Source organism: Hermetia illucens, chromosome 2, assembly GCF_905115235.1.
Source record: "Hermetia illucens chromosome 2, iHerIll2.2.curated.20191125, whole genome shotgun sequence".
NCBI classification, from domain to species: Eukaryota; Metazoa; Arthropoda; class Insecta; order Diptera; family Stratiomyidae; genus Hermetia; species Hermetia illucens.
In genome coordinates this window covers 175,577,127-175,601,946 of record NC_051850.1, presented here as the reverse complement: position 1 = coordinate 175,601,946, position 24,820 = coordinate 175,577,127, and the positions used below count along the sequence as shown (strand labels likewise).

The 24,820-nt window shown below is 40.9% G+C and overlaps 2 protein-coding genes across 13 annotated transcripts in view; both read left to right on the top strand.

Annotated features, from left to right (window-relative positions):
- Window positions 1-24,820, top strand: part of LOC119648998 (phosphatase and actin regulator 3-like) — a 650,924-nt gene that overhangs the window by 444,727 nt on the left and 181,377 nt on the right. The gene's annotated exons all lie outside the window — the stretch shown is intronic.
- Window positions 1-24,820, top strand: part of LOC119649001 (WASH complex subunit 3-like) — a 284,314-nt gene that overhangs the window by 136,505 nt on the left and 122,989 nt on the right. The window contains exon 1 of one of the 2 annotated variants that reach the window (XM_038050942.1): window positions 22,734-22,751. The exons of the other annotated variant lie outside the window; for it this stretch is intronic. Within the exon in view, the coding sequence (XP_037906870.1) occupies window positions 22,749-22,751 (3 nt within the window). The 5' untranslated portion in view covers window positions 22,734-22,748. Of the gene's footprint in view, window positions 1-22,733; window positions 22,752-24,820 lie in introns of those variants that run through there. 2 annotated transcript variants of the gene reach the window in all.

Below are 24,820 nucleotides of genomic sequence, written 5' to 3'. Positions count from 1 at the left end.
CTCGTAGATTGGTTTGATGACTGTTTGAACTTCTTCAGTCAAAGGTGCCTTCTCGTGGTGGAAACTATCCAGTTCTCCTTTAGCTTCCGCTTTGCGCCAACTGTCCTCGCCTGCTGGACAATTTTGATGCTGAGGATTTTCGTCTGTAGAACATTTATGGAAGAAAGTTGCCCAAATTTCTTGCTTCATTCCTTCCATCGAATTTGCGTGTCGACGAATAGCTAGCCCAAAGAATGTAGTGAGGTCGTTAAGAACCTATCAGTAAGTTTTCCAGCTCCTTTTCCACCAATGCCTTTGTGATTCTTCTTTTCATTTCTAAGCTGCGTTCCCATTCTTTTCCCGACATGTCCTACGCATTACTTTTTTACTACTATGTATATTTTATTATTTGAAGAAATTTGCAGAAATACCGGAGGAAACTCCAGCAAAATCCAATATTCAATATACAAAACTTGTCGCAATTGGAACATCCATGTTCATGCTTGCTAAAAGTTTCTTTGCTGATGTTGATGCGAAGTAATTTTTCTTCTCTGATAAGTATCGATTCCCATGAAATACTAGTTTTTTAGTGCGGGAAGGACGTTGAACGTTAAAGCTCCCCCTCCCCCCTCTTCCTTCGTACGATCCATTTAAAAAAATCACTGAACGCACAAACAGCACAATGCTTACAACAAAATATAACTGAGTATAGCTTGAAAGCCTTTCAGTGCTCACTCTAGACTGGATTATCCTTTTTATTCCAAACAGCAAATAAGTTTAGACAATTGATTTTTTTTTCATCTTTTCATATTTATACCTGTGTTCGAATTTATAAGGCTCAGGTAAAAAACTAGTAGGTAAAAAAAGATTCGATGTTCTTTCTCACCGAGTATTCTAGCCGCTGCTGCAAACTCCTTACCTGTTTAACACTGTAATTTCTGAACGACTCGGAATATCGGAAAATCCCTTTGCCCACATATTCTCCACTATATATAGATACAATTCATGCAAAAGAATCGATTTCTCCAACCCGACATACGGGATGACCCCTTAATAAGGACCATTCAGACTCGAATGAATGACGGAACAAATGTATTGTATACCAGGTGTACTCCTAATTAATTTCGGTTTTTTTTTTCTGAATAAAACACATAATTCCAAGGAAACCGTAACAGTTATTTTATTTGAAATATTTCCCATCGCTTTCTACACATTTTTCTCATATTTCTGGTAATTTGTGAATACCAAGCCAGTAGAATTGACTGTCTTTGGAGGTGAACCCCTCAGTGAGCCCTTTCCGAAAATTTTCGTAGGAGTCGAAGCGCTTCTCAGAAAGTGCGTGGCCCAACGATGCAAAGAGGTGGTAATCCGATGGGGTCAGGTCTGGTGAGTTAAGCCGCATGGTTCAGCACCTCCCACTTGAGTTTTTCTAGCGCGCCGCGACCGAATTTCGACTTATTCGATAGTGCATTGTCGTGGAGCAAAATCACCTTCTTCTGCCTTTCTTAATATTCTGGTTGGTTCTCCGCAATCGCTCGGCTTAAATCTTTCATTTTTTGTTTGTAGCGAACGGCGTTCACAGTTTCACTAGGTTTCAGCAGTTCAATATAGATCATACCGGTTTGGTCCCACCACACACACACTATGATCTTCCGACCGTAATGATTTGGTCGTGCCGTCGATGTCAATGCTTCACCTGGACTCACCCACAATTTGTTGCGTTTAGGGTTCTCCAAGACAATCCACTTTTCGTTGCCCGTAACAATACGATGGAGAAAATACTTCCATTTGTACCGTTGAAGTAGCATTTCACACGTCAGTTTTCGGCTCTCCATTTGTCTCTCGGTCAGTTCATGCGGCACCCACTTTCCACACTTCTGAACTTATCCCATGGCCCGCAGATGTTTCGAAATCGATTGCTGTTCAATTCCCAACTTATCTGCAAGCTGTCGTTGCGTTTACGTGTTGTCTTCATCCAATAATGCTTGCAATTCGGCGTCATCAAACGATTTTCCCTTGCCGGTGTCAGTCAGGACGAAATCTCCATTTTTGAATTGTCGAAACCACGTTTCACATGTTCAAAGTGTTAATGCACGATCGCCATAAACTTCCACAAATGTACAGTGGCTCTCGGACACTTTTTTCCTTGATTGAACATGAAAGGCAACGCATGGCGCCTATGCTCGAAATTCGGTACGAACGCCGACATTTTTGACGCGCAATAAAAACTTGCTGGAGGAACTTTTTGGGGAAACGTCAACGCAGTTTAGACACTCGACAACAACTAAACAAAATGGCAGGTAAGTGTAACTAACAGCGACACAAAGCATAGAACGCCATCTATCGAAAGAAAACGGAGATTAATTAGAAGTACACCTGGTAATTCTGTTGGTGAAAATGCTACCCGAAACTTTTCCAGGGATATCCAGTTTTTAGAACAAGAAAACTTAATTTCTACATCTTCCCATTAAATGGTTTATGTGGAATTGTTGGAGTTGTATATGGTCAGAAGTTTCCAACGCTTTCGAAATCGAATTCGCCTTACAAGAATCCGGATGGACGCACCCGAAAACAAAAAAGGATACAATGTCCCAGTAATGGTATTACTAGGGTTGAATACGGAAAAAGCAATTTGGATAACAACTACTTTGTTTTTAGCTTATTAACATTATTGCCACTTTTGTGAATTTCCCGTTCACATTTTCAGAAGGAAATTGTGTTGTCTTTACTAATCCTTCAAGAAGTGGCCCGCTCTGGAGCACGCATTTTGTTACTTCTATGCCTGCTTCCCCTGTCTAGTGATGGGCGCTTCATTTATTACTTAGGACAGAAGGATATTTCCATCTGAGAACTTGGAGTGGCTACATCAGATGTTAATCTTTTCCGAAACGAGCTCGCAAGCTTTATCTTTTAATCTCAAGAAGCTACTTCCTTTAAATACTCGTCCTTTATGTTTATTCGCCTCTCCTTCGTCAACATTTCCATTCTTTGGCTATCTCGTCACCAAATTGTTATTCCAATTCCATTTCTGAGGATTCAGCACTGAATCAATTTCGTGAGAATTCCGTGGAATCCATACGGAATGCCAAATCAATTCAGCAATCATCCCAATTTATGGGTCCTCTTAGAATTCGTCTTGAACAGGAAGACCCTTTCGTTGTCTAGTTTTCATTTCAAATTTATCTTTACTCCCCGGAAAACTTTTACGACCATCATCTATTTGTTATTAATTACTGCCAATGATCCTTTGACTTGGCCCAAAGATGAAAGACAAATATCGGCGCTCGCCGAACATGAAAACTGAAACTGAAATCGAATCGAATTCTTATCTCGACATTCTTGAGGAACTAACTCATCATTTACGACAAATCTCTATTTACATTCCTCCTAAGCTTCTGGCTGGCACTTATCCCACTTGTTCCCTGCTATTTCTCATCTGGAAGCGCCACTTCGCCACTTGGTCCACTCTCGCCGCCCACGTGAAAGCTTTCCCCGATCCTTATTTACTTCTTGTCTCCAACACAGGGAAATTCCGACAGGAGCAGAAGTGCTTCCTCCACCAGTTGGTGGTGGTATATAGTCTGCGTACTCGGCAAGCCGGACCGCGAGATTGTGGGGCTTCTGCACATGTCCGAAGCGCGCGTATGTAATACCTGACCCCATCTCCCACTCATCCCACTCGCAAACGTCCTTGCCTGAGATCATTTCACATCAGCCACTACTACTAGCGATGGTACAGCAGCAACAGCATCCGCCGCGCTTACAAGTATTGGGAAAATGTCGTATATTCGGTTGCTCTCCGTTCTCCCTCCACTCTCTCCTACGTACAGTGTAAACGGAAAATATTTTTACTCGTGCCATTTATCCGAGCGTTTTTCATTTCAGTTTAGTTGACTTTTTCATTGGCTTCAGTCATCATCACCAAAACCAAAATAAACGTTGTCGTTCTTTTCTTCTTTTTCCCATATCTCTCTTCTCAAATAAGATAAAAAGAAAATCTTTAATTCTCTCATCCAGTTTTTTGTTTACTTTCCTTTTTCGTTAATTTTGGACAAACAAAATAACAAACCAAGGAATTGTGTGTGAAATGCTGAAAAGTATCAATAAAAATTTAGTAAACAAAAAGATCTCGAAGTGAAAAGTGTTGAGAAGGATCCAAGTTAGTTTCGAGGCAGAATAAATTTAGATTGAAAACAATGGTGAAAGTGAAAATGGAAAACCAACTGATGAAACGCATGAAAATCTAAAACCCCATCAAGCAGTGGGAAAAAAAAGATATTTATCTATTTGTCTAAGAACACACAGCTCTAGTGCATAAGGATACAAGTTAACTTCTATATTGACTGTTTCAAGATACTTAATCAAACGCCTATAAACAAATTTACAAACTAAAGCTTAAACAAACACAAACAGATCAGCCTAAAATTAATCTAAATTTAAAATTGTTAAAAATAATAAACTCGACGTCTATTGAGTGAAAAGGGAAACGCTTCCAAGGAGTTTTCCTATTGTTGAAGAGATTCAAGTTGTGAAAAATAGAACGTAAAGCAAGAGCGGAACACGTGATTGCAATTTGTTGAAAGTTTTTGGTTTGTTGATGATTCTTGATTAATTAAATTCAGCCTCGACCAATTTAATTAAGTGTGTACTGTGCATATTGCGCTGCAACAGGGACTCGCCCTTGAAAACTTCCTGGGATTTGAGATGCATCGATTATGAAATTTAAGGGAGCTTACCCAGTTATGACTTTTAGAATCTGATCGGAAAGTGCGGAGAAATTATTTTGAGAAAACGTAACAAAGTATCTTTTTTCTATTACCTCGAGAAAAAAAGGAAATATTTATCTTCTATCACCTCCGAATTTGACTAAAGTGCCGGAAGCACACTTGCAAATAAATTGAATAATGAAATCCATAGACTGATAAAAGATACATAAATCTGAAAAAAATCTTCTACTTCACAAAATGCTGACCATTTCAATTGTATCTAAAAAATGTTGCCATTCATACTTTGTTGGCACTTTTCATGCCGACCCGCCCCTTACAAACTTATTCATGGAGAATTTCACTTTTTCCTTTGAAAATCAATGGATTCCTAGTGCCCTTTCCGGAATTGTATTGCATTCCTAGAATCATCCCACGCAATATTTTATTCGTTTTCAGAAATACTTTCTAATAAAGGTTAACAATTGGATGTAGATCGTAAACATACGCATTGAATTGGGAACCGTGGGGATTGGAGGTTTCTTAATTTGAAATTGAATATTCGTTTAGGCATTACATGCCGAAATCATCCTCTGAATTCCGGAAGATAAACAATGCCCTCGGTTTTTGGGGGATGAGAAAAATGATTTCCTGTTTCTACCCTAACAGCTCCTGACATTAGGCATCAATCCAACAATTTTATAATTAAATAACCTAAGGATATCTCCCTGTGTTGAAGCACGCTATCTCAAACCTGTTGATTATATCGGAAACTGAAAAATATGCAAATAAACTGTTGCTAAGGTTGAGCATGGGAACTGGACTCCAAATTGGGTTCAATTTGGCTTTGGTTTCATAATACTATATTTGATGCCATTCCAGAGGGGTGAATTGTTTAACACAAATTTCCTTTCGTGATTGTCATAGAGTGGTTGTATCAACATCTGTAACTCCTGTATGAAATGGGGGTTTAAAAAAATATATCTAGCCAAATTTAGTGCATCTAAAATATGCCTCGTTAAAACTTACAACTTCCCCCTTACTACGAACAAAAATTTACCCTCATGACGTTAAAAAAGTTTTCTTTTCCATGAAAATCCATCCATTATCCATCTAAAGTTTACAAATTGCTAGCCCACTTCTTCCTCGTATCGGTACGATCTATTTCGAACCTTAGCTTTCTTTAACCACAACAATTGTTTCGATCCAGTGATCGTGACCTCCAATATCCTGCACCCACTATCATCTGCTTCAACTCTGTCTTTCCATCTTTCCTTCGATTTTCCGACTGGTCATTTTCCGTCGATTTTGTCCTTCAATATCATTTTGGATATTCTCTCATCGTTGATACGGTGTAGAGGAGGATTCTATTAGAGTTTTTGAAGTGGTATCATTATCAAAAGCCCTGGCTCATCATAGATTGCCTACAACTCGTTATTACACCCTCATCTCCCACGCCACTGCTCTCAATATTCTGCATAGGACTTGCCAAAGGCATTCAGTATTTTTATTGCTACTTGAATTAAGGCCCACGCTTCGCTGCTATGTTTTAGCAGCGAAAGACTTAGGACCATATCAAGCTTTTCCATGATGCTGTATACGGTAGCCAAATAGTTCGAATATGCTTCAATCATACCCATTAACAGAGCTCTCAGTTCCTTATGTTCATTGATCATCTATCCGCTTCTACATTCCTACAGCCAGCCGGGTATCTGCGGTGCATAACAATATTCAGGCGTGTTGTTCAGACTATGGGTCGTTTTTCCACTGGTGGATGACAGCCAGATCGGAGGTTTGGCCCTCTATTCCCCTGCGAGCAGACAGAGCATTGCGCTCGCCATCATCACCATCAATGACACAACAACTGGTATCGTTCTAGGCCTGCCTTAATAAGGAACTCCAGACATCCCGGTTTTGCACTGAGGTCCACCAATTCGATATCCCTAAAATCTGCCTACGCCATCGTCCCATGTCAGGCACGGTCTAGCTCGTCTTTCTTTTCTTTTTTTTCTTTTTCTACCGTAGATATTGCCCTTTTAGACTTTTCGAGCTCGATCATCCTCATCCATACAGATTATTGAGCCAGATATTATCCACAACCTGACGATCATGGTATCGCTCATAAATTTCGTCGTTAGGGGGCCAAAAGTTCTTCAGAGGATTCTTCTCTCGAAAGCGGCCAAGAGTTCGCAGTTTGTTTTTACTAAGAAACCAAGTCTCCGAGGAATACATGAGGACTGGCAAGATCATAGTCTTGTACAATAAGAACTTTAACTCTATGATGAGACGTTTCGAGCGCAACAGTTTTTGTAAGCAGCCAGCAACCGTGCGCGGATTTCATAGGCCAGTAGTTGGCAGGACCTCAGCACCACGGATCACTTTTTCCAGGGCCAGGTTAAAAAGGGTGCACGATAGTTTAGTTTCTGTCTAGCCCCTGTGTACTGTAGGTCCATATAGTCTTCTGAACCTATTTAAAAAATAATAACTTGTTGTCGATGGTGAACTAGAAATCTTCCCTCTCCCCCAAACAACCAACACATCTATCGGCATCTGGCAGTTAACTCGTCTTTCTTTTTTAATATGTGTCTTTTCCAGCTCTACTTAGCATCGGATGCGATACATAAATGTTTTAACTTCATTCGCCCGTGGTACTTCTTGTCCGTTGATGCTCACTTTAGCTGGATTCACTTTTTTGTGAGCACCGAGGCAAAATCTCGGAGGATTTGGAGTTTCAAAGCGAAATCTGCCAGGGTTGCATCCTGTCAGGATGATATCTTTCCTCAAACACTTGGACTATGTTCATGGGTCATGAACCTTGGCCAAATGGGTCAAGATTTGGAAAGAGAGGCAAGTAGAGTTGGACTGAAGATAAACACCAACAAAACCAAGGATCTCAGTCTGATGGATCATCGCACTCTTCCTATTTGCATTAACGGGCAGGACATCGAAAGCATCGACGAATTTTTATATCTAGGAAGCGTGGTTTCTGTTGACGGTAGCACCGAAATAGATGTTACCCGATGCATTAATAGCACTAGATCCGCTTTCGATGCCCTGTCTAAGATCTGAAAACGCAGTTATCACAAAAATAAGATCAAGCTGAGACTGTTTTGTGCTAGGTTCTTTGCGTGTTGCTACATGGGAGTAGCAAATAGAAAGTGAACTCCACTGTTATCCAAAAGCTCCAAGCTTTCGTCAATACCTGTCTGCATCGTATCATCAGAGTACGCTGGCATTGCACTAGTTCAAGCGAACAGCTTGGTCGCCGCACAGACTTGGCACTCATATGCGATGTGATAGGAAGACGGAAGTAGGAGTGGATAGGTCACAAATTGAGGAGGGACGACATTTACATTGCGGTCTATGCCGTGCAGTGGAATCCACTCTCCCAAAATGGCCGACGAGTGGGTCGCTCCAAGGGCAAGTGTCTTGGGCGAGGGTCTTGGGAAGTCGTTGGGGGAGCTGAAGCGCATTTCAGATAACCGCGATCGATGGCACGTAGGTGTGGTTGACGCGCTACACCCCACCAAGGGGTGAAGGGCAACCGTGTATAAAAGATATAATACTGGACCCAAAAGACCGTCTTGTGGTGTAGATACATAAGATTTTGGAATTCTGAAAAACTCTCCTATGCAATTCATACAGCCTATCTTGATCAGGTATTTGCAAGAAAATGATCGAACACACTTGCTTCTTTTCTACTGCATTTTCAATCCGATTCGCGATTCTGTGCGCCTATTGAATCAAGGGATGATTTTCACGGAAAACAAATTGTTAAGCTAATAAAGGATTTCGATCCGCAATGATTTGCCTAGATTTCTTAAGGAGTAGCCTTTTAAATAACTTGGCGATTCTGCTCTAGTTTTAGGACTATTATAACCTGGACCACTTTCCAAAATAAAGGAACAAATTTTAATCTGACCCCTGCGCCGATTATTTGTGTTTTCCTTGTAATAAGCTCTTAGCCAAGAGATTCAGTAGTCAAAACAATCCTTGTAATTTCTGACCTCAGCTCATTCAGTTTTTACTCGCCGTGCTGAGTAATGGTCAACATTTTGGAGTGGCGTTGAGGGGCGCGCCCATAGAGACCGACACGCCACGACACGACGGTTTCGCTAACACCCACTGGGAGCCACGCGACACGACAGAATAGTACCTAGTCTATTTGAAATGTAAACATATTGAAAAAAACTATTATTAACTTATGTTTGGCGTAGGAAAATGCCTCTAGCTACCTGAGACAACAGACATAAATTTCTACCCATGTTTCAGAGATCAGACAGGCAAATGTCTGTTTCAAACAAAATCTTTTTCTGCATCAGACAAAAGTCTGTATCTGTCTCACATATCAGAGAGATATCAGCCAGACAAATGTCTGAGCATGCGTCAGACATTTGCCTGCTGTCTGAGCCACATCCAGACATTTGTATGAAACAGATGCAGACATCCTGAAGCAAACGTTTGGCTGAAGCAGGTCTTTGTCTGACACAGACATAGAAATGCGTCTGTCTGATATCTGAGCCACACTCAAATATTTGTTTGACTGATGTCTGCCCGAAGGAAAGGATCTTGTCTGATGCAGGCATTTCTCTGTTTGAATGCCTGAAGCCGACTCAGACATTTATCTGGCTAATGTGTAGAGAATAACGTAAATCCAGCTGAGAATGTTGATTTTATTCAAGTGCACGAGATAGCCCATGATCTTTCACACTTTGCCTGGTCATCTAAAAAGGCCATTATGAGACCCCTCCTAGTATGCTCATCATGCCACCCTATGTTCGGTAGTTTTGGCTCATTTAGCAGTAGTTTTGGCACCTAACGGTGCAATGGGAGAGTAGGTTGAATGTCAACCTCTCGATCTTGTTGCTCCGAGTTCGAATCTCGACTATTAATGGTTGTTTGTGTTCGTCTTTTCGCTTGCGCAGCAGGTGATGTTTCATTGTCTCATTGAAGCCTGAACCTGTGTGGATACCCTATACTGTACAGAAGAGTGAACAGAAGAAATAAAATTGAATCAGCGTGCGTTAAAAAAATAGAGCAAAGGCTTTTCGTAAGAAGGCGCATGAAGATAGATGATTCATGTAGTCTGAGAAAGGGGATTTTGGGTTAAAAACTTTGTCTAAGCTACGTAAAAAGGAAAATTTATCTTATTTCTAGAAGCACAGTGAAATATCTTTGATGTGTGCGTTCTAAAATAAGACGCTGATAAAAGTTGTCGATCCAAGTTTTAATCTGTACGGCGAAGATGCGATTGGAAATATCAAGGTAGTTTTAAAACCGGACAATCCCTCGTTGACTTTATGGCATGCCCATTACGAAATCAATGCGCCTGTGATCCGAGAATGTGATATCGTTTGATACTGATGTCGCCATCACGAATTAGCCTGGAGGACTTTTGAGGCCATCAGGCAGGATCGTGGACGATCATTTCCATTAGCATACAACAGATTAGCATGTTGGAAGTTTAGACCCCGGGGGAAAATAAACGTCTTACAGCTATTGATGCGACGACTGATAAGTCGCCGCTTTACAATGCTGCAAATTTATTTAAGAAATATGACACTTCATCTGCGCTTCAGATGAAGATGCCGGGGACGCGCACCCTTCAATGGTTTTAGAAGCCGACACTTGCAATGTGACGATCCCTAGAACGTTGCCGGCCTGTCTTTTGTGGCGAAGAGTTGGCTTCGTCCGATGACCGCAGTTGCTTCAGTTTTGCCTTAACTGTAGGTGCCCCAAATGCTTCTTTCCCCTCAACCTTGACACAGCCCGTGGGTTGTCATTTGCCCGAATACGGTTTGCCGAAGGTTGTTTGCTGTCCGAGGACAGATGCTTATCTATAAGCAAGACTTCAGCTTCCACAGATGGCGTCGATTGGAGCCCGGGGGCAGGAGTGCTGACAGAAAAAGTGGCTCCCTATCAGATTGGTTACCACTTGAGTAAGTAGAGCATCTGTGTCTACACTCAGGTTATCCATCGTTGAGCTTAGGATTACCCCTTCACTCGGGGTTGGATCGCAACGAACCAGTTTTAATTTTGCTTTTTTAGAAGGTCTTTTTGTTCTTTTAGTTTCTCTTAATTGACTGTCATGACCTCAGTTCTCTCTTTGCCGAGGCAAGGCTAGTTGAAACCGCCTGGTACCCAGAGTTTACCGTTCACGGACCTTTGTGACCATTCAGCCTTCGGTACGGTAGACACACATTGGCTTGGGGTTTTGATTATCGTTTGTTCTTGTAAAATATCCTATATGATAAACTAGTATGGAAAATGAAGTTAAAAATTCGATGAACATGGAGGAGAGGAGTAGAAGTCTTTTTCAGCCAGTAAGACCCAGCCCATTGCAGCGTTTCTGTCAGTCAAATACCTATTTTGACCGATTTCACTCAGTTACCAAAAGCCTTATAAAAGCCTATCCCTTTTCGGCTAATCCCTTTTGAGAGTCCAACTGCGAATTCTGATAGATTTAACGCAGGAGAACCTCGTTAGGTAGAAGAGTTTCTGACTATGGAATTTTATTTTGGTTATCCTTAGTAAGCGTTTTGGGTCGCGTGTTCTACGATACTGGAATCAGGGGCCACGTAATTTAAGTTGGTACGTGAACTCTCTCCAGCAAAGTGAGACACCAAACCTACCAAAGAAATAAAAACAAAAAAAAACAAAGATTTTGCCAGAAAGCTTATGATCCAACCATTGAAGTTGGACTCCTTTAATCTGTTTGTTTCTAAGTAGGCATACATGCGTCCTCCAATAGCACAGCCGCGTTCCAGTGAAGACTTAAGTAGTCTTCAGACTATTATAATTAATGATATCAGGAGCGCTACATTTTTCAACGTATTTCTAAGGAGAAGGATAATTCTTGTCATAGAATGTGACAGTCACAGGAAAGAGGACCACAATTCATTTATCGGACTATAAACTCCAAGGACTACTTCTTACTGCTTAATACTCGTACAGCATTATTTCACTGCGACATAATCTCATTAATGACGAAATAAGAATATCAGCCACAGTGAAGGACTCACTCCACACAAAAATGAACAAGAGGCATAATAAGTTGGAAAATCCATGGGCTTATATTTTCCCGAAGTTAGAGCTCTTTCACCCACGAAAAACCAGATGTGGCAACCATACGAATTGGAACTTTCAACTAATGTACACGGTCTTAAGGTGGCAGTTCCTGATAAAAACGCCCACAATTGCATTTTACATCTGAAATGGAAAACGAACTCTAAAGATTTAGTTGAATCGACTCAATTTCAATTTACTGTCCAACGTGGGCAGGTTCCAACTCTTGCACAACCGAAAGACTTCATTATTTTAATTCAACTAAACAGTTAGTCCCTTAATTAAACTTTCCATCAAACAGAGATTTACATGAAATGTCACCCGGAAAATTTTATTCAATGAATAAAACAACAAATCTACTTACAACCCAGAAGACATTTTTCCATTAATCTTGTCCCCCCGTCCCCATATCACCGTCGCTCGTACTCCGGCTTTCCGCACCAATACCGTGTTTCCTAGACGGCCATTAAGTTAATACGCAGCCAGCCAAAAAGTCCTAATTACGCTATTTTCAATTCGATATCGTTTCATGACGTGTCATTTCCCGTAATTTATATTTTATCTCAATTATATTGTTCGCGAAGCTTCCACTTACGAGGGTCCTCTTTTTTCCTGTATTCGCTCCCTGCGTGTGTTTGCCTCTCATGTCACCCGTGTCTTCCATGTCTGGGAGAATCTCCATGGAAATTCGGGTATTCGCAATATTCTGAATCTAAAATTCCATATTAGCTAAAAATTTATTCAACGACCGGATAAATTTTCCACAGCAACACCCGAATGTTTTCGTAAAGTCTTTTCCTGGAGAGTCCTTGTATGTCTGTCATTGAAATGATTTCCGCTTATGGTGAACATTTAGCATTTTCAGCAGACGATGGAAGACAAGTGACACGCAGAGATAAGTGTCGTTACTAGAATTTGGCTCCTGAAAAATCACATTCTAATTAGCTTTTTCCCTGAAAGACTAAGCCCCTGTTGGTCCTGGGAATGGAGGATATTGGGGGAGTGTTTTGGATAACGATGTTTGCCAGCTGATGCCGTGTAGAGTGGAGGGGGGAAACGCTTCTCTCGGTAGAACCAAAGTGTTCGACTTGAATACAGCGATTACCTAACATTAGTCGGATGACATTAATCTTAGTCCTGACAACCGATAATCCACTGTTTTATCCATTCCATTAGATCTTGTATGCATGCATAGCTGGAGTCTTACTTCTTCCGACTTACTAAGCAAGTTAGGCCTTTTGGTGGTCTCCTATTGATTTCTTGAATTCCTAACTCCCAACATTTTTCGGCTTTCTGCTTCCTGAAGTTCCTTCTTAACCACATTAATGAACACAGCTGAACTCTTCTCCCCAAAGGGAAGCGCGGGTACTCCTTGCCCATCCTCACTCCACGTACCTCGTCAGCAAAGGTGTGCGGGAAAAGTTCAGCTAATCAACGGAAAAAGAACCTTCAAAGTTAAATTTCTCTTAGTGAAAATTGCGTCCATGAAAAGGAAATTTAAATTTTAGGAGGCAATCAAAATGAGGCCTGAAGGAGCGGGAAAGGTGCGCTTTGCACATCTAAAAAGTTGTGAACACGTGAAGGGAATAAACACAAAGTAATGCAAACAGTTGGAGGTAAATCAACACCTGAGGGAGGTATATATGTGCTTCAGTGCGAAGGCTCTGATAACGGCTATGAGTACATGGTCTGGAAGGCCGATGATTAGAGTAATTCTCTGAGGAAAGCGCTCGTGACGACGGAGTCAATGCAGAACTTATGAAAGCGCCTCCGCTAGTGCTGGGATTAAAAAATCTTTCCAATATAGTTTTCTTGGATCGTAGACGCCCCCACGCGGAATTCAAACAACGTGGCTCGTCTAGCGAAACAAAGTTGAATCCAATCCTCCCACGTCCCTATCTCATACACACTAAAATTAAATTTTCCGCCCTCCACATACAAACCCCACCCCCCGGAACACTTTAATGAATAATGCAAAGAAGTGCTGATAGTACTATACCAATGTTCCGATGATAATATGATAATGACGGTAGTGGTCCCCCGAAAACTGAGGTAATGGGGTCTCCCGAAGGTTGGAGGAAACTTTCCAAATCAGCTTCTCACACCTAATCCACCATGACTTCTACCCCGGTGACAGCCCATTTTGGTGTCGTTCACCAAATTTTGTATGTAATTACGCACCAGCCAACATAGTTTCAAGTTTGGAAAATTGATGAGTTTCGTCTCTGAATTACCTGAAATGTTGGATAGGCATTACTGTGCGATGTCTCCTGCATTTTAGAGATATTGTCAGCTAATTACCAACAACGTCCACGTCGTTGTACACTTCACAGTTCGCTGACAGTGATGATGCTGACACTGAAGATGCAAATTTAATGACTTTTCTTTATTTGAAAGAACATCCCCCACCCCCTCTCCCACCCGATCCTGGTTTTTGTCTTTCGTCTTTATACCCGTTTCCATGATGATTTCGCTTGAATTCTACACGAAGACTATAAAAAAGTTTCAAAAACATCTTCTGGGGATGCTATGCATTCCTGCAAATTGTATTAAGTTTCGGCTGAGACCGAAAGGACGCACAGACACAGTGGGAGAGAAAGTGGGCAAGGTCGATGACTTCTACGAGTTCAATTTAATCTTCCACATGAAAGGCATCTGACTCAAACAGAATGGCCTTTCCCTTTTTATAGTCGTGGATACGACGATTCTTTTGGTTCTGCCATCTTCAGATGGAGTGAGGAATACCCAAGCGATATGGTCCTCTCTCTGAAATGTTGGCTGGCAAATATTAGCCATAACTTTTTACTCATTTCGACTGATAAAAACAAACGGAGAAACTACTATGGAACTTGCAAGGATTATATTATATTTATGCGTATCATACTATCACGTCCTATTAAAATATCGAGCCGACCCCGCTTCTGGACGGGACAAAGGCTGAAGAAAAAGGAGACGTTGGATTAAATGTATTTTGAACGCTGTTTGTTGACTGGAACTTTATTGTGGAAGCTGTAAAGTTTTAGTCAGTGAAATAAAACAAATGAAGATATGAAGTTGCTTTCGACTTCAGATTTCGAGATTGTCATAGTTTCCCATAACTCGATGTGGACGCCTAACTGCATTGGATATAAAAGTGAAATAAAATTGGGACTTTCCTAGATCAAGGCGCAGTTTAATTTAATGAGATCCACACGAATCTCAGCAGCTGTCAGTTAAATTTCTTTTATGACCCGACAGCAGAATACGTCGGCATTGTAATGAGAGAGTACTCCTAAGGTATTCAGCGAAACCCCTGTGGATAACATGGGCGTGAAACCCTATCGTCGCTTAATACTTCAATACTTTTTTTTGTCTAAGTTTCGAGAGAGTCTTTGGCACGTTTCCACTTGATAAGAGACCACATCAATTGGGGAGAAACTTCTTCCCACTTTTAGCCCGCGGCCCTCTCTTTTTGGACAAAAAAAAACTATTGACAATTTCGCCCAAGCAGAGGCACTTTATCAAACGCAGCCTCAACTCTACCCTGAGAGCAGCATGACGGAAAATGGTTCCCAGGTGTCAATGGTTCCTTCGCTATGGCAAGTCTGCAAATGAGACATCCGATGAGTTGCCTCTGTCATGAATGAAACTGTCAATCCCCTCAATACTGGGCCTATAAATTCTTTTTCAACCATAGCGCTACAGACAGATTTTCGTCCTTGGCCTCCTGAAGGATTCGTCTCCATTCGCCATGGTAGTGTGCCGAAATACCGAAATTTGGACGCTTCGGATATACAGGCTTGTGTGAGAAATTTCCTAACCGCGTTTTGCCATTCGTATATGCCTCAATCCAAAATATTCCGTGACATGCGTATTCACTTTATATGATAATGACCGCGTGTGCGATTATTTCACGTAAAATACACAATTTTAACCTTTGATAACTTTGTTAATAATAGCTGGGTTTTTGTCAAACTTTCTAAAATTGTGCATTATGATATTACTTATAACCGTACCAAATTGTATTTCTAGGATGAATTTAATATACTATTATGACCTTTTGAGGCCTAGATTTCGTATGGATTCACCATTGTGATTTTCTTTAGATTTTTGAGGCACACATATTGAGCCCTCACTCCCCTCCCAGTATCAAAAATATAATTTTCGAAAAGTACTAGTTGAGCCCTTTCATTTGGTACCCATATGATCACATTCTTTGAAAAAAAAATGTACACCCCCTCTCATGTATTGGGATCCCCTTAAAGTCAACAGAAAATAGCGCCACTTGCTATATGTAAAAGCGTTCACAGACGACACCTTCTCACCAAATTTTGTGACAATTGATTCAGCCGTTTCCGAATAAATCGGGTTTGACAGACAGACAGACCTTAAAAACCAACCAGCGCTTGACCTTTTAATCGAATCTTCCATTTGTTTCTTGGTTTGCCAAGCGGCCGCTCGATTATTTGCATTCCTCCTGTCAGAAGTCTTCAAAAAATCCTTAATACGACCATAGGTCCCACGTAGTCGGTTCATAATAATTTCTGAGATGAAATTTTTCACATCGATATACATGGTATGACTTCAAGTTGATCTCCACGTCATCTGCTATCATTTCTCACTGGATCCGATACTTGCTTAAGGATTCACTGCTGGAAGGTGTTTTATGCCTTCAGTCCAGCTTGTTTCATGGCCTCGTTGCTATAATGCAGAATATACCAAACGAATGTCTTATATATCGCCAATTCTAATGGCCTGTGTACATTATTCCTCTCGAGGTTAAGGAATACGAAGTAGTAGGTTCTGCTAGCAAGCGTAATCCATTTATGGCTTTCTTAAATTGCATCGTCGTCCTCAGACTATGCAGATTCTCCCCAAACGTGTCAAAACACATTCATCAACACTTTTATTAAATTTTAATGTAAACGAGTTTAAAATTCTTCAATATAATGTGCCGCCGTCCCTATATGCTCTTAACGAAATGCCGAGGGAACCTACTTGGAACAGTTCGTCGAAGCCTCTATGTTAGCCTTCAATATTCTATGATAACGAAACTTTCCTGGCAGGAAATGACACGAGGAGGAATGGGGAAATGGTACATTATTACGGGCAAGGATTTTGAAGTAATACTGTCTATTCACTGAAGCTATTGTCAACCACACCCTTTGAGTCAAAAAAGATTAATAACATTGCCCTCATCCTGAATTCACTCAAGCGCGGTTTCTTTGCATGTAGGGAAGCCGAGTTTGCTCGCTGCATCCGCCCCATCTTGAATATAGAATAGACCTCACGAGAAATACAATCCTCACCAAACAACTGCTGAGGTTTGCTTTGTCAACGCTTTTCCCACTGAAAACTGGACCACCCTAATCTTTATGGTTGGTCATGGTATTCTCGTTGTGTTTCTCTGGGGATCGATCCAAGCCGACTGTTTCGCGGATTCGTTCTATTTCATCAAGATTTAATTGTGGCAAAATTTAGATTGTGCAGTTTTGGTCGTTTATATCGTCTACCACTATTTGAAATATTCTGGTGAGTAATAGTGCCCTTTAGATTGTCTAGCCTTTCCAGCACTCCTTTGAACAACTTCAAAACGACCTCACTGCCTTACTTAGACTGCCCTGAAGCTTCACTTCAGTTTCAAAGGTTCAAAGATAAACCTTACCATCAAAATTTTAAGCGCCGTGGCTATTTCAGAGAGGGGGTGGCCGCCGCAATTCTCTCACATATCCTCGCCATCATCTCCTCCCCACGGGATGGAGTTGCAACTTTAAACTTTCTTCTTTTTCTGCAGACTTTGTCCCGTTCCCAAGCAGGGTCGGTTCGTCGTGATTGGTTTCTCAATTTTATTTTATCAAATGCCTGATCTGGATGCAATCTCGAGGCTTCTAAATCCCCATCCAGCGTATCAGGCCACTGTTGTAGTAGCCGGCCTTTTGTTCGTTTACTACGATGCTCGTTTGCGCAAATTACCTGACCATACCATCGAAGACGCCTCTCTCGCCATGAGAATATCCAAACACTTCCAGGGAGGGGCCATCACTTTTTAAGGGGGTGGCTGCCGAGAGTTCTCATCGGGTTTGAAGAGGACACCTCTCCCTTCCCCCTTCATAAAATGTCTATGATTTCTGGGATGGGGTTGAAAATTCAGTCTTTACATTCTTTTTTATTTGGATTTCTCTACTCTTCAGCAATCTGAAAATGACAAGTCATTGGCAAAAAAATATATCACTATAGGATAGGGTTTTTTATTTCTACCATGACCTGAAAACGAGCAGGAGGCTCTAAGGTCCTAAATTATGTTACTCTAAAAACTGGAATTCCTTGACCAGATACCAAGATTGGGTTTGGTTTGTCACCCCTTTTAAGAAATATTTATTCTTTCCAAGATTGTCCCTGACTATAAATACTCGGTTTTTTCAGCGTCTTTTTAATTTTATAAAAAGCTTGATCCATTAAAATTATATGCGAAAAATGGCATTATTTAAATGTCTACCATTGTGCATTTAAAATAACCTAAAAGGGTGATCTAATGGGGGATTAGATCACATGATATAATTGGTTAGCTTACATTATCATCGTGTGAAACTTTAACAAAAATTGCGCGTGTTGCGTGACTTGATGCTCCGTCCTATTTCTTCAGGTTGTGGCCATGAAGTATCTTCAATCATTTGTCTACATCGCTTTCCTTTGAAAAATGGGTCAATGTTTCCAAGTGCTCATAATTCATACCAAATCGTACATTTTTGCGGATGTAATGATTTACATGATTAGATGTTTGAATTTCCGTAAATCCATTAGATAATGTGATATGACATTGATATTTCAAAGTTAGATCACATATCATCACATCACCTTCCATTACCCTCACCGTACATATGATATTATATCAGCAACATTAGATTCATCAAATTCACTCCGCAGATGATATTACCACATCACTAATTTTTCCGGTTCAAAGCCAGCTCAAAGAACAGGGCATAAATATCTCGATTTGTAAGCCATACTCGGCGTCGGCCTGACAATCGACAACCACCGCCACCATTTGTACTATGGCGAACGGTGATGTTTAGTGAGATTTTGTAATATGATATCACATTAGAAAACATTACCTACAGCAAGAGTAATATCATTATCAATTTGATGATGCAGTGATGTTGGGTAATGTCATTCATGGTGATGTTGGGTAATGTCATTCATTCATGGTCATTCAACCAAATTTGTTTCTCTGAAGAGGATTTGCTTCATTCTCTTATTGATTTTCGAAAGTGGTTTGGTGTTTTCTTTTTTTAGTGACATCAAGTGCTCTCTTCAGGTGCTAGCTATATCACGACTACCTCGCTAATCCCACCACACGCACAGCAACGTCTTCCGTCCGAAGCGATTTGGTCTTGGAGAAGATGTCGCTGGTTAGCCGGTATCGACCCACAATTTTTTTCGTTTAGGATTCTCGAAATAAATCCACTTTTCGTCGCCAGACACAATCCGATGCAAAAACATCTTTCTTTTGTGTCTGGCAAGCAAGATTTCGCATGTATTATGACGCCGCTCCATCTGCCTGTCGTCCAATTCATGCGGCATCCATTTTCCAATCTTTTGAACCCTACTCATTGCACGTAGATGCATAGAAACGGCTTGTTGAGAAACATCTAATTGTTTGGCGAGCATTTTCTGCGTTTGAGTATCGTCCTCGTCCAAAAGAGCCTCCAATTCGTGGTTCTTAACTTTCCTGGGCCGATTTTCACACTCCTTGTCGATCAGATCGAAATCGCCATCTTTAAACCGACGAAACTAGTTTCGGCACGTTGTTTCCGGTGGAGCATTGTCGCCGTAGGCCCCCACAAGCGTTCGTTGCGATTCAGCGGCTGATTTTTTCAGATTAAAACAAAAAAGTAGAGCGAAGTAAGAGAGTGACACTCTAAGAAACACCCCTCTCTCGTTTGTTGCATTGTCCTATTGTGCTTTGGCCAGTCTGAGAGAAGTAAACGGAATCCGGTGTGGGATTACTGCTCGTCGTGCTTTCAGTACCAAACAGAATATTTATTAACTGCGTGATTCCGGGCTAGAATGAGAAATATCCAATAGTGCAGTCAGCGGTACGACCCAACAAAAACTTCCGATATTCGTGGTCAGACTTTGCGATAACATAGTTGGAATTGAATTGACCGGCAAGATCCATCTAATCAGATCAACTACATCGCGATCAACAGTAGATTAGGAGTTGTTTTCTGGTGCGAAACCAGAGAGGGATATACATCGGCCTTGAGCGAGATCACTAGTTGATAGTCGCTTGCTTTGGCTTGTTTATTGGTCCGCATCTCCTCACAAGGATGAAAAACCTACACGCCATAAGTTGAAAATGGGGCTAGGTCATTTGGCGGTGAAAAAAAATATATCGCTGATCGGTCGGCCAACAGACAAAGGGCGAACACTATTTAATGCAAAATCTGTAATCGTCACTCTTGCTCAACGGCTCCCAAGTCTTCGTTGACATCTTTCCCTGACATGCTATCGGTGTATTGTGGCCGCAACCTCGAACGAAGAACTGCCTCCGCTTTTGGACCAGGTATCGATAGACGTGTTGATTAAAAGGCGAAAGTGGCAGTGAATAGGTTACATTTTAAGGAGGAGTGTTTGTTGGCTTCTGGTAAGAACCTGGAGAGCTGTCGAACTGGCGAACGATGCTCTATGCTCCATTCAGGGGAAGATAGGAACAAAATGATGCATAACATTGCGATTACAGGAAAGGGACAGGCCAAACTAATCAGTTAAATAACAATAAATTCTACAATATGAAGTAAGGGCGAACAGCGAATATGCACAGTACAATATGGAATGTAAATATATACATACATATATAGGAAGATAGCTTCATAGTATTAATTAGTAATTTCAGTACACAAAGGAGTTTTGAGGAAATATTCAGGATTGATTTCTGATAAAACTTGCCTATTAACGAATCAAATATCTAGTAACCTTTTATATGGAGGCGTGTTACCAATCGCAAAGTATACATAGTATAGCCATAAGTTCTGTCAGTCAAACAAATCTTTATTCCTCACGAAGTAATAAACCAAATCAAATATACAGACCTGATTACGCACGGTATGAAGCGGTATTTTTCGAGCTGCACGCACGATGCTGACCTTGAAACTTTCCAAATCGGTGTAAGTTCGATCGCAGCCAGTCTTCTCTAACTTAGCTCAAAGGCTGTAGTCCAGAGGATTCAAATCTGGGCTGCCTGAAGCCCATTCATCCGCGGTTATGAAGTCAGTAACATGCGCCGTTAACCACTGCTGAATTAGCTTGGCTTTGTGAGCGGGGGCTGAGTCCTGCTGGAAGCACCACGGCTTTCCAACGATTAGAGATTCACTCAATGGCTCGACTACATCCTCTTAACATCTTTTCGTACACTCTCGCTCAGTGATATGAGAGGCCCACCATTGCGCAGGATTGCGACGAACACGCTTACGCATAGCATGCATGACATTCGGGCGCCCCTCACGCGACCTGTCAACTACATCAGCTGTTTCACGGTATCAAGCTAATATGCTAAAAACGAATCGTTCGTTTGCTGGCAGCTTTTCTAACAAATTATGAATCTTTTTCGGCGTATTCCCACATTGGTGCAATGCAATAATCGCAATTCTTTTTTCGTAGTTCCCGAACTTCATCGTGTTGTCGTTCACGCGCTACTGACCTTCGGAACCTGATAGTCTGACAGAAGTAGGGTATGGTTAGGTACTCTCCGTGCGCAGTGTTACCAGTTTCGATAGCCTGACATTTCTCGCTATACGGATCGGCTGACAGAACTTATGGCTGTACTATAATATGTACTGCCAGGCAAATAGTCTAATGTTTAATTAATACTAATTAATGGTATGATGGAGAAAGTATATGTATGTATACTAAAAGAATGTTTCCAATGCAAATCTATCTCCAGCCCTGCAGCAGCTCTACGCAATAATATATACATTTGGAAAAAAAAACTTGAATGCTAATTTGTTGTTACTACTCTCTAAAACTAAAGTTGTGAATGCAGAGACTATTATACCATATATTTAAATGTTGTTGCTGTTATAAAATTGTTCAAAATATTACCTACAAACAAGCGCCTAAGAACGCCTAACTTTTCAAATGCAATTAAAACTTGTTAATACAAAACTTTATAAACCAAAAAAAAAGTCAGTTAAATAATATAATATCATAAAAATAAGCGCCTAAGTATCAGCGTAAGGTAAAAGTAAAAAAAGGCAATATTTATCTATTATCGTCTCACTTCAATCAAGATTGTGAGTGGAAACTACAGTACAGGAATCAAATAAAGATATCACTAAAAAGGATTTTGAAATATTTTTGAACTGTTTAAAAGTAGTTCGGTGTTTGCCAATACAACTGTCGCACAAAACGCTTCTGATTGCTTATACCAAGAGCTATTGTAACTCATTCTTCCAATAATCAAATATCAACATTTAACGTAGTTCAAACATCACAAATATTAGATTTTTAAGAATTTGACATCAAAAAGCAAAACAGTGAAAATATCTCTATAAGTGCAACAAAAAAGTGCAAAAAAAAGACAAAAATCAAAAAAACATTTGATTTTTCTCCAAAAACCGGCTCTAAAAATCAGTCAAACTGAAATCCTCCACGTTAATTGTATATCGTCTAAAATTGAAAGTTCCCGACGAAACCAACGTCGAGAACGGCACCTGCGATACCGACGAAATTGTTGTTGGAAAATCTCGTAAGGATTCTACGAAAAAGGAGGAAAAAACGAGAATACCAATGACCACTACCGCAATGAAAGCGATAGCACCTAGTATACGGCGGCGACGTCGTTGTGAAAAACATCATCTTGAACTGTATCGGGATCAACCGGACGTTGTTCCTTGTTGGGATCAAATACCAGCACCACCAATTACTCCACCACCAGCTTTCCTGGCGCCAGGATTTAAAAGGTCATCATCAGCACGTAAAGGTAGGAGGATGTGTGGAATTTGCTTATGTTGGTAGTCATCAATGGTAAGGGTCTGATGTTGACTCGTGTGTTTTTCTTGAAATTATTCCAACCTAGAAGTATTAACTAAAAAATCAATTATTTAAAAAAAAAATAACCTCGTCCTTGATTGACTCCTTTTTGAGTATCCTGGAAACTACACGACACTACACTGAACACTACTGCGAATATAGTATTACCGGTTATGTGCTAGGCCTGGCTAGGCGGTTTCTCTATTATCTTAATTTCAACCGTCGGAAAATCCCTTCCTTTTTATCTCCCCCAATATAAATTTTTTCTTCAATTCCAATTTTCCCATATAAATAAAATTGACATCGTTGAAATATCAATTTCAAATGGTCAAATCTACTTTGTCCTTAAATTGCATGCCGTCTTTTGCATTTTGCCTAACGGATTGATGGAGGCAATAGAGGCATTTTGATGTATGTAAGCTTGTGAAACTCACCAATTTTTGCACTGCCTGAACTTTTTTTCCCAAGCGCCAACTTTATCAACGCGGAAAAAGGGAGGAAAGAAAGGGTCCTGAAATAATGATACCATTTTGAAATTTAAGGTTGATTGTGCGAAAAAGGTGGAGTTGATATACAAGGTTTGAGCGAAAATCGTCGGTAAAGTGATCGGTTTTAATTTTATTATGAGCAAAAGTCAAATAAAAAGCATGATTTATAGCCTAGATCTATTCTGCCTTTATGAGTTGAATAGTTTGAATTTAAACTTACTAAACTGAAGAAAATAAATCAAATTAGTACCTAGAAATGCCGCTAACAACCAAACCGTTGGGCAAATCATTTCGGAGGAACTATTCCTATCTTTTGATTTACCTGCATACCAGGGTCCTGTAGTCTATGGAATCGGTTACCTAGAGGTGGTACTTATGCGCTAAACGAAAAATAGAAGACAAGGGGTGAAAATTGGACATGCAGGTCTTCCAGCTCTTAAACTCAGCTCAATTAAACCTTTCTGATGACACGCATGATGCAATTGGTTTTTGGAGTTTGAAGATTGTGCTCGTAAAATACCCCAGACAAATGCTTATGGGATGAAAGAATCCTAGGTTCCGCAGATGTGCGTTCAGTCCTTATTTCGACTGTATGTTTCAGCTTTCAAAGCTAACCAATTAAGACATAAATTCATCATCAACGGCGCAACAACCGGTACCCGGTCTAGGCCTGGCTTAATAAGAAACTCCAGACGCCAGAAGCTCCAGGTTTTCCGCCAAGGTCCACCAATTCGGTATCCCTAAAAGCTGTCAGGATCCCCTACGCACGGTCTGCCTCGTCTTCTTTTTCGACCGTAGATATTGCCCTTATTGACTTTCCGGGCTGGACCATCCTCATCCATACATGTTATGTGATAGATTTCGCCATTTTGTAGGCTACAGGATCGTCCATTCTCATGTAGGAGGCCAAAAGCCAACAACCGTGCGCGGATTTCATCATCGTAGCTGCTATCGGTTGTGATTTTCGACCCTAGATAGGAGAAATTATCAACGGTCTCAAAGTTGTAGCCTCCCTATCTTTATTCTTCCCGTTTGACCAGTGCGGTTTGATGTTGTTGGTTGGTTGGTTTTTGGTACTGACGTTGCCACCATATACTTCGTCTGTTTGTCTACGACAAGGGGATGCCCTATTATGCGTCCTCTTTAACCTGGCCCTCGAGAAAGTGATCCGTTATGCTGAGGTAAATCCAAGAGGTACGATTCTCTTTAAGTCCACCCAGCTAATTGCCTATGCTGACGATATCGACCTCATGGGAGGAACGAACCGAAACGTTGAAACTGCCTTCATCCAGATCGAGCAGGCGGCGCGAGATCTTGGGCTGCACATCAATGAAGGCAAGGCAAGAAAATGGTGAAGTTAAAATAATGGGGCAAATATCCGAACAGGATAACCAACGTAAAAATAAGGTTTATCTGAATGAATTGACGAAGCATTCGATAATCGCTTCTCAATGGCTCTTTTTTTATTGCTCACTGTCAAACATTTGGCATTTGCCTCCTGCATTGTCTCTCAATCAGCCGATAGTGATTGCGGGAGTTATTCCCACTGTCCCTTTTGCGAAGGAGCGTAAAGCC